Consider the following 10,776-nt stretch of genomic DNA (forward strand, 5'->3'; position numbering starts at 1 on the left):
GGTTGGGTCCCATCTGCTCCAAAGCTCTCTCCTGTTCCTTGGATCAGCAGCCTAGAAAGATCTTGTCCTTCTCACTGTGGTGGCAGAAGCATGAGAAGACAAGCTCAACTTTAAGCTTCTGTTTGGGTCATGTCTGTTAATCCACTGGCCAAAGCAAACCTTAACAGCTGAGCCAGAATTAAAAGATAGAGAAATACACCTTTTTTTTTTTTTTTTTGAGACGGAGTGTTGCTCTTGTGGCCCATGCTGGAGTGCAGTGGTGTGATTTCAGCTCACCGCAACCTCCGCTTCCCGGTTTAAGCGATTCTTCTGCTTTGGCCTCCTGAGTAGGTGGGATGACAGGCATGCACCACTATGCCCAGCTAATTTTGTACTGTTAGTAGAGACGGGGTTTCTCCATGTTGGTCAGGCTGGTCTCGAACTCCCGACCTCAGGTGATCTGCCCACCTTGGCCTCCCAAAGTGCTGGGATTATAGGCGTGAGCCACCGCGCCCCACCAAGAAGTACACTTTTCCTCTAGTGAAAGGACCTGCAATCTCTTATGGCAAAGACCGCTAGTAGATGGAGGTACAAAGAATACAGGCAAAAATAGAGACAAATAAGAGAACTGTAAAAGGCTACCAGTTTCTGGAAAGTTTCAAATTATTCTTCAAGATAACCACGAGGAATATGTAATTCTTCTTAATACTTAGCTCTAGTAAGCAATTACATAAACATTTTCAAATTCTACTTCATCATTAAAGACTATACTTAGCTAAACACGTGTATGGTAGAGAGAAAATGGCATTAGAAATATTTCTGAGATTAGGTTAGCATAATAGATATGGGTTTGAAATTTAAAACAATGAAAATTATATGGTCAAAGACACTACTAAAACAACTAGAGGGTAAAGACAGGCAACCAGTTGGAATACACTTCAAAGTGATTTGTTCATTTGTTTGTTTATAGAGATGGGGTCTCACTGTGTTGCCAGACTGCTCTCGAACTCCTAGGTTCAAGCGATCCTTCCACCTCAGTGTCCCACATGTGTGAGCAACCACACCCAGCCAAAGAGATTTTTAAAAACAAAAAATAAGTATTTAGTTACCTTATTTCATAAAAATCAAACTATTTTACTTCACAAAATTGAAAAGGGCAAAATTGCTAAAAACAAAGTACAGACCTAAAAGCAAACTGCAAAAAAATCAAATCCTCAACATATATCAAACAAAAGCTTCATATCTCTACTGTTCATATAAAGGTTTTATTAAACGCTAAGAAAAATAAGAATGTTCTCACTTGTCCATGCTCCCTAGATGCTTTAATATGTCTCATAGGCTTAAAAATAATTCTTGAAAGAATGAAAGAGCATAATGTGCTCTGTTGAAGTTATAGAAATACACGTTAGATGAGGCATAACCAAATCATTAAAAGTTTCCAAAGCTAAGCAGAGAAATGTGAATTTGTTATGTGGGTTATCACAGGCTCAGAGGAATATCCTAAAGAAAACACTGTTTTAGTATGGCTAATTAGGCAACTGTGAGGAAGATGAATGAAGTAAGTAGATCAACTGGAATGGGTGAATAAAAATTGTAGATTAGGATAAATGAATTCAAGGACTATCCCAAGAAAAAGATTAAATATTTTAGAATAGAATATTATGACAGAAGACAGTCAAAGAAAACTCTAGAATCCAGCCTAGGACAGTGCTTCTCAAAGCACTCTAATGCACACAGGATTCACTTAGGGATCTCATTAAAAGGCAGATTCTGATTCCCTAGACCTGAGAGTCTGCATTGCTAACAACCTCCCAGGTGACGCTAATACTGATGATCCTAAGATCACATTGTTTAGTAGAAAACTGCCTAGAAATAAGAATAATTATAGAACTTAGATAAGGCGTCAGTTTTCCCATATTTCTAGATAATAACCATGCTTCCTATTATATGCTTTCTTATCCTGTTTCTTCCTTCTTAGCACTTATCAAAGGTGTGTTCATAGCATGTATTCTTGTGACTATTTGTTCAATGTATTTTACCTCACTTAACTTAGTGTTCTGCTTGGCTCAACACTTTAGCCCTAACACTTAGTACATATCTAACACATAGTTGACACTGAATACTTGATAAGAAATAAATAAATCATCAATGAATAGAAATGCTTCAAGAGAAGCTAGTTTAAACATAGGTTAGTGAGGGACTACCAAGTGAAAGGATACATATTGATCAGAATGATAAGCAATTTTGATTGCTATCTTATTAGCAATCAAATCTGCATCAACAGCTTTATCTATGCATTGGTAGCCATGTAAGTAAATAAAATAATTGAAGGCATATGTGTAAAGAGAGAAGATCTAAGCTTGTGGGGCGAGAACGCAGAGGAAGGTCCACCAAAGAACCGAGTGAGTGGGAGATTCTGAAAGAAAAAAGTGCAAATAATGAAAAAAATACCTAAAACACATCATTTAAAGGACAAAGGCAAATTGAGCAATAAGTTCACAGGCAATCATGCATAAACATCTTTCTGTAAATGTGTAGAGATGAAAGTTAGATTTCAGTAAGCTAGGAAGAAACTGATGGGGAAGAGGAAGGGAAACTGATAGGGAAGAGGAAGCAGCACTTGCAGATACAAACTCTAGACAGTATGAGAGCAAATTCTGGGAGTGATAAAAAATATAGCACTTTTTTCGGAGGAATAGAAAACATATTTGTCTTTGAAAATGACTATAGGAGCCAGGCTGGCACATGTAAATACATGAACTGGTCCTAGTATAGAATAATAGAGCATAGTGAAGACTGAACCAAATTAGAGCATGCAGAACTCATAAAAGACAGCAGCTGATTTAAGTCTCTAAGATTACTGCCTCAAAGGAACGAGACCCCAGTATTGTCAAAATTTCTAGGTGTTTTTTTTTTTTCTCCAAGAAAAAGCAAAAATTTGGATATGTATACGAAATTTGCTGCATTGGGAAAAAAGCAAAACAAAACAAAACAAAATACTCAACTTGTAGAGCACCACTTCACTCTCTCTGGTCTAAAAGGAATCTGAATTATCAAACAATAAATTAGATTGCAGAACAGAACTAAAAATGTGGCTGACTTCAAAGTTCTAAGTAAGCAAACAGGAGCAATATGTTATGCCATTAGAGCAGAAGTGATTAGAGGTTGAGGACTGGTTCAGCAAATGATAAAGAGTACCAGGAACCAAAGGAAGCAACACTTAGATTGAAATATAAAAGGAACAGACAAGCTAGAGCAAAAAGAAAAGATTTTCAGAAGGAAAAGGGAGAAGATTTGAATAAAAGGAAGTTTGTATCTTGAAGTAGAAAGGATATAGTTAAAAGTTGGAAACAATAGACCATTCAGTGAAAGGTGATGATCTTTAGATTAAAAGACAAACATGTAAAGTTTTGATTATGAAATTATATTGATTAACTTATTTTATTTAAAATTTGAATAGTAATGGCACTTTAGAAGGATCTTTTAATTTGACAATACTTAAGAATAGATAATGACAGTCATCTTAAACAGCACTAGTTATACAAGATTGATTATGAATGTAATATATTTTGCCTTGAAAACATACAAGTGAGGGTAAGAAGGAGGCGCACATTCCAGCCCCCTTCTTTTCTTGGCCCCTTTGTTGAGTGTGCCAAAAATACTTGGAGCCAGTTGAGACAGGAGATAGATATCTGGCCACTTAAAACTATCTGGACTAATGCCATATCAATATATGCTAAAGAACAGACAGTAGGTTAATAAATTAATAATCACTATACCAGTCTGGTCTGCATTTAAAACTGACCTAAATCATGTAACATTTCCATTTCCTTTCTTGTTTAAGAGCTTCAGCCTTCTTTCAATTAGGTTCACACATATTCTAGATAGGCAAGTAGCATTATGCACTCATTCAAAAGACAGTCATTTAACAATTATTATATGCAAAGTGCTATATACAAAGCACCATGGGAAATATAAAAAATTCATCAGTCATGAATAATGTCATGAAGAAGCATGTGCCTAATAGGGAAGATGACAAAAGATATATGCATAAATAACTACAACATGGCTGGGCACAGTGGCTCACGCCTGTAATCCCAGCACTCTGGGAGGCAGAGGCAGGAGAATCACCAGGTCAGGAGATCGAGACCATCCTGGCTAACACGGTGAAATAAATCCCATCTCTACTAAAAACACAAAAAATTGGCCGGGCATGGTGGTGGGCACCTATAGTTCCAGCTACTCGGGAGGCTGAGTCAGGAGAATGGCATGAACCTGAGAAGCGGAGCTTGCAGTGAGCCAAAATCGCACCACTGCACTTCAGCCTGGGCAATAGAGTGAGACTCTGTCTCAAAAACAAACAAAAAAAAAGTGCAACACAAGCTACAAACCTAAACAGATATAAGTGAAGATCCATAAATGCTCCCAGAGGAGGTAAGATTAGAAAGAATATTCAAACTTTCAAAGATTCCCATTTGACACACAAAACAAATGTCAGTATTTGGTCTCCCAGTTTGAATTCTTTTTCTAACAAGGCATACTGCCTTTCACCATTAGCACAAATTTTCTATTAAACTCTCAAAACTTAGAGTTACTCATCTTTAATTCTTTATAGAAATTTTACTCCATTTACACTTAACCCATGCTATCCCTGAAGATGTTTAAATCTTCCTGTTAACATTACACAGAACAAAATATTTTTACCCAACACAGGAAAACTGGCATCACGTATCTGGTCCTGCAGACTGTTAACAAGAAATAAAAGTGAGGTAATGACATACACTAAGAACAAAAATTTGTATTTCCCTGCACCACATCTTTTCAAATCTCCAAAATGACCTTTCTGTTCAAAGTCCAGAAAGGTGTTCCTGGTTGAACAAAATAGCTATCTTCTAAACCAGTCACAAATCCTAATGCTACTACCCTCCACCCCTCACTAACTTAGATGCTTCAGCTTTTTGTCAAAAATAATTGGAATGTTTTACAATTATAGGGCTACTAGGAGTCCACCTCTAGAAAAGACACAGTCAATGCAAAACATACAAAGTTTTGCACTGAAGGCCTAAAGGGGGAGGCAGAATTAAAGAAATCAGCCTTTGGCTCTCAAAATAAGAAAAAATATAAACATCAACTTAGTTTCAGCAATGAGGAAATAAAATATTGTAAACAAATTAACAATAGTATTGTACTTTAACCAGATACGAAAAAAAAAAAATGAAAAAAAGATATCAATGTCTTCACATCATTCCCTTTAGGAGATCACAAAATTCTATTAATGTTTAAATGTTCATGTGTTTCATGAACACTATAACAAGTATTTACTCTGATGGTTATTTCTCTTTATATGAATAAGATAAATATTAATGTTAGAATTTTAGTTCCATGAAGGCAGAATTCTGTTTGTTCTATTGCCTGATTTATCTCCAGCTGAATTCTACCTAACACACAGAAGGTTCTTAATAAATAACGCAGATGAACTATGCTTAAAACACATAACACTCTCATTATTTGTCGTACAAATTAATGAATGCCAGAAGAAATTTTGTGACAACTAAATCTAAGAAACTATAGAATATACTATACCATGTCAGAAGGGAAGAAAGTGGCAATGTTTCACTAAGATGAAGTTCCTTTCACTCTTCCTTAATTATCATCAACTAGTGATTAACAAATCACCATTTAGCCACACAATTTCATGTATTATGTATTCTATCTGCTATCATTAGGCATAAAAAAAATTAAAGAAAGCTAGGAAATAAACTGAAGAAAAGTGGATTTAAAAAGCATCAAGTAAATAACTTCTCTGCAATTTCCCCAGCTTTGTGAATCTGTGAATAACAGATTTTTCATTATCAACTTTCTGTAACTATTAAATTGTTCCACACATGAATACAGATGCTCCTTAACCTATGATGGGATTACACCCTGATAAACCCATTGTATGTTGAAAATATCTTGAGTCAAAAATGCATGTAATAACTCTCAACCTACCAAACATCATAGCTTAGCCAACCCTACCTTAAGCATGCTCAGAATACTTACATTAGTCTATACTTGAGCAAAATCATCTAACACAGTTTATTTTATAATGAAGCGCTGAATATATCATGTAATTTATTGAATACTATATTGAAAGTAAAAAACAGAACAGTTGTATGGGTACTCAAAGTAAGGTTCCTACTAAATACATATTGCTTTCTCACCATCCTAAAGTCAAAGAATCTTAAGTTGAACTATCATAAATTGAGAAAAGTCTGTATATGAAATCATCAATATTAACAGAAATTTAAAGGTTAAAAGTAATAATACAAAAACTGGTTTTGGATTTAGTTTTTGTCAAAAGCGAAAAATAAATATTTTCCTGTTATTTGCTTACATTTATCAGTTTTAACGCTGACTTTGATGGCTAACAACAAAAGATAATAGATTTGCCTTGAGTTTTATTGGACTAAATTTACACATTATAGAGTCTACAAGAATATCACACCTCTCAAAGACACATCCCTTTGGCTGACTTTAATAAATCCCTCCCATATTTGAATTCTGTACCATCCCTAACTCTCATTCTAGAATACCACTCCCTCTATCACTATACGGGTAATCTGAAAACCCACACTCAAACCACACTGTGACACAACTCCTGTTCTCCAGCTTTGCCACACATAACCTTCTAAACCCCTCCTCTTCCCATCAAGTCCTCCAAAGAATTTCTAAGATTACTAACACATATACACACACTCACACACACACATATTTAAAATCTCAGCCCTAACATTTACTAGTCTGTAACCTTGAACAATTTACTTAGCCTCTCTGTACCTCAGTTTCCTCATCTATAAAATGGGAATAGTAACTACCTCACAGGATTATTATGAGGATTAAATGATCTAATATTTGTAAAGCACTTGGAATAATGACCGACACATACTGTTTGCTATAATTACTATTAAATATTTTCAATATTACTTCCAAAATTTATAGATTTCACCCCATTAGATTTGAGGATATCATAAAAACAAACATCACTCTTTTTAGAGTGATTCAAATCTCTCCTAGAAACACACTCACGCAGAAGTGAGCCACACACACACACACACACAAACTTCCAGTGCACAGTATACCAGAATCCGGAGAACAAACTTTTGCCCATTAAGAATGTTATTGTAGAGAAAAAGCTTATGGCAAAATGGGTAATTCAAGCAGAAGTGAGGCACAAACTAACAATTTGCCTGCTACTTTTACAATGAGCAGAGCCATGATAAGCAAAAAACAAACAAACAAACAAAAAAACATGTTTTCAAGGAATTATGTTTTCTTGAACAGATTTGAATCTGAAACCACTACGGAAAGCAACTTGCTCACTTCCTGGACCAATCCATTTACCATGGAAAAAAAGCTTAGCTGAAGTTAGCAAAAAAACACTTTCTTTGTACCACTCACTAAAAGTAAAAATAGTAAGATGATCCCAAATTTTCCCTATTTTATAAATTCACATATTTCAAAATATCACTCAGCTTTTCAATTATTTAATAGGAGAATAAATCCCAAAACTCATCAGCAGATTTTCTTCAGATTCTCAGTGGCCAATAATCTCCTTTAAGGAAACCCTTTCTTATTTAAAGAAATACTACTACTATAAGGAAAAAAAAAAAAAAGATACTAGATGCTATACTGACGATTACTCTAAGTTCAGTTCACCCTCTGAAAAGGTAACCTATTTTCAGACAGCTAAATGTGCTTCTCTACCACAAGAACAAATTTCCCTTATCATTTATAGGCAATATAAACAACATTGTTATTAAGTAAAATTCAGATACACTTTTAATCCATATGCTGTGCAATACCAAAACCTAGATTTTACTTTCTTTGATATTCAAAGTGAACAGGTATATTCGTAACTTCAGATTAAGGCCAAATGTACAGCACTAGTAAAAGTAACCCACAAAGTTAAAAAAAAAAACAAAAAACTACAACTAAAAATTAATTTAATTTCAGCATAGAAATCTGAACACCATGACATTTTTATTGTTACCTTTTAAATGCTTCGGCTGGGTTTCTCTCGCACTCCCCAGGTTGTAAAAGGCTTTGGACTGCTGGATCCCTTAGCTTGTCCTCATATCCTTGGAGTAGTCCACTGCGGCAGATCTGGGCTACTAGACCTCTAATAAACCCTCCAACACACAAAGTGTCAGAGTCCTGGGCTTTGCAGAAATGAAAGGCCAAAGCTTGGCGATGTAAACCTCTCTGCAAACTTGTAGGTGAACTTGGCCATAAGAGTTCAGTACATAGGGCCGTCTTGCCACTGCCAGGCCCTCCTACCAACAACACACCCCAGGCAGCTCCCTTTCCAGAGACACCACTAGCATTATTCCCAGAATTCATTACAAGTGATGGTGCATTGACAGTACTATTGCAGCAGTTACTTTTCTCCTGGAGGCAATGCTGAAGCTTGTGGAAAACCCACTCCCTACAGTAAAACTGCTTCCCTTGCAGTAAACTGGTTTGAGCCATTTTGCAGACTTTCTCTTCCCAAGGATTAGTCATAATAGGTTTTTTATCTTCATTTGCTAGAGTCTGGATACATCAACACAGGTCTTTCCATCCATTATGACATAACTTGCATACTAAGTTGACTCGGAATGACAGAGTAACTAGTTACAGTAAAATTCAACAGCCACAGAGTTCATCTGTCAACAGAACGTGCATGACTTTATTTGGTTCCTTATTCTTGATCAGCAGTCTATGTATTAGTTGAACTGAGGGAGAAACGCCTGATTCCACAGCTCAGCATCACTTTTCCTATATCTTAATGAATCACATAACTCCATGGTTATAACTGGAGTTTATGTGATTGTGGATGTTTCAAGAACAGAGATGAGACAATACATCTGGAAAACTAAAGAAAAAACCCAATCTTTCAATTTGTACAAAATACTTCTCCAGATTCCAAGTGTCAATTCTGCATCTGACAATTAGATTCAGAAAAGAGGTCCATTGCATTAAATGGCATCAGAGACATTACATTTACATGGTATGAGGTACAGTATGTAAGTAGCTCTGTATTTCTCGTTGAAGGATGATCACTCAGAGTACTAGATCTTGCCAGTTTCAGGCATCTGGGCAACTGCCAGGGAACTGTTTCAGATTATAGTTTCTTATGTGGCAGAAATGACAGACCACTGTTAACACTTTCTTAATTCAAAGCATTCATAAAATGCATTTTTCAAGACAGCAGATTCTTAATGAACCTGTTCACAGGTTTCTTGGTTTTAAGATGTCCGGGTAATCAACAATTTCCACAAGTAACTAAAATAAAACAAACAAAAATACCTCAGTGCAAAATATCATATGTTAAAAACGTATTAAGGTCAATAAATGTTGCAGTGTACCAGTTAACGTAATCTGAAAAATCCACTGCTTCACCTTTGGCACTTTCAAAAAGTTGGACAAAAACCCCTGAAATAATCACATTCTCCTTTCTGCATTTTTCTTCCTTGTTGTTATGCTTCCCAAACAGCCACATTTTAATCAAGTTACCCAAGATTTTTGCAACTTCACTATAGCAAGGGAGGGGGGGAGATACTTGATGCACATACAATAACACCCTTAACTCCAGCCAAAAGGCTCATTCACAGTAGACTAGTAGAACAGCGCCAGCTAAAGAAGCTCTATTAACTTACACAGTCCAGTCAGTCAAGGACTGTCTACTCCTCCAGCCACACTTCTTTGTTGATAGTTTGCAAAAATCTAGGGGAGGATTACCAGGGTTGCAGCTGGATGGGAAACGGCTTTAAAAAAAAAAAAAAAAAAAAAAAGATGGAAGATGATTGTTCCTATACAGAATGATAAATCAAACACAAGTAAAATGTGAATCCTTCCTTCCTCTAGGCCAAGGATGGAGGTCAGAGATAAAAATCTACCACTCTGGCCGGATAAAACGCTGCTAAGGAGGAATTCCTTCCAAGACAGAAAAAGGATAAAGAGTAGAGTGCTTCGGTGCTAGTGGGTGTCTGCCCACAGGTCCGGCCTCCAGTTTCATCTGACAGACAAAAGGAACTCCGGGATTCCCAGCGCCGGGCACTACCTTGGGTTTGAACCGCCGAGACGAGCCACAGGGGGGCCACCTCGGAGAGGCCACGAGCGAAGGTGCAGCCTCCACACTGAGGTCTGGCCCTTCCAGAGGCTGGGAGCGCCTCTGCACCCAGCCCCGCACCGAGACTGGGGTGTGTCTTTTGAAGGGGGAGGGGGTGACCAAGGTCCTTGCCAATCCCAGACGAGGGGTCGCCTCCCGGTCGGCTTCCGCCTCTGCACTCCCGCCCCATGCCCCGCTCCCTCTCCCGCTCCCACCCGGCCGACGGCGGAGCGAGGGAAGGGGGCAAATGTGGGTCTCGAGGCTGGAGAGGGTGGGTGGTTGGGTCAGGTTCAAGCCCTGGCCTCAGCCTCCCAGCTTCCAACCCGAGGGAGGGGCCTCGCTTCCACTGCCGCCGCCGCCGCCGCCGCCCCCCGGTTACCTCGGCCCCAGCCGCCGCCGTGGCCGCCGCCGCCGCCGCTGCGGACTCTCAGTCTCAGACACTCGCTTCGCTGAGAAGTCGCCGCCAGCAGCGCTCCCGGGACTCCAACTGCAGCCGCCTCCTCCGTCGGGCCCGGGGCACGCTCCCAGCTCCGGATCCTCCTCTTGGCCCCAAGCGGCTGCCAGTTCCAGCTTTCCCAGCAGAATCGGTCGTGCTCGCCCCAGCCCCCACGGGCCAACCGCCGCCGCCGCCGCCGTCAGGGCAGTGACTGTCTCAGGCAGCCCCC

General features: G+C 38.5%; 1 protein-coding gene across 2 annotated transcripts in view; it reads right to left on the minus strand.

Annotated features, from left to right (window-relative positions):
- The window catches only part of ANKRD50 (ankyrin repeat domain 50), a 46,043-nt gene extending 35,283 nt beyond the window's left edge, over positions 1 to 10,760 (minus strand). Inside the window, exons 1-2 of one of the 2 annotated variants that reach the window (XM_011948632.1) lie at positions 10,491 to 10,760; positions 8,012 to 9,285 (exon numbers count right to left, since the gene is read on the minus strand). In XM_011948632.1, coding sequence (XP_011804022.1) covers positions 8,012 to 8,523 — 512 coding nt within the window. In that variant the 5' untranslated portion in view covers positions 8,524 to 9,285; positions 10,491 to 10,760. The remainder of the gene's footprint in view (positions 1 to 8,011; positions 9,286 to 10,490) is intronic. The other variant, XM_011948633.1, reaches the window with a different exon arrangement.
- Between the last annotated feature and the right edge of the window lie 16 nt (positions 10,761 to 10,776).

Source organism: Colobus angolensis, unplaced genomic scaffold, assembly GCF_000951035.1.
Source record: "Colobus angolensis palliatus isolate OR3802 unplaced genomic scaffold, Cang.pa_1.0 Scaffold280, whole genome shotgun sequence".
Lineage (NCBI taxonomy): Eukaryota > Metazoa > Chordata > Mammalia > Primates > Cercopithecidae > Colobus > Colobus angolensis.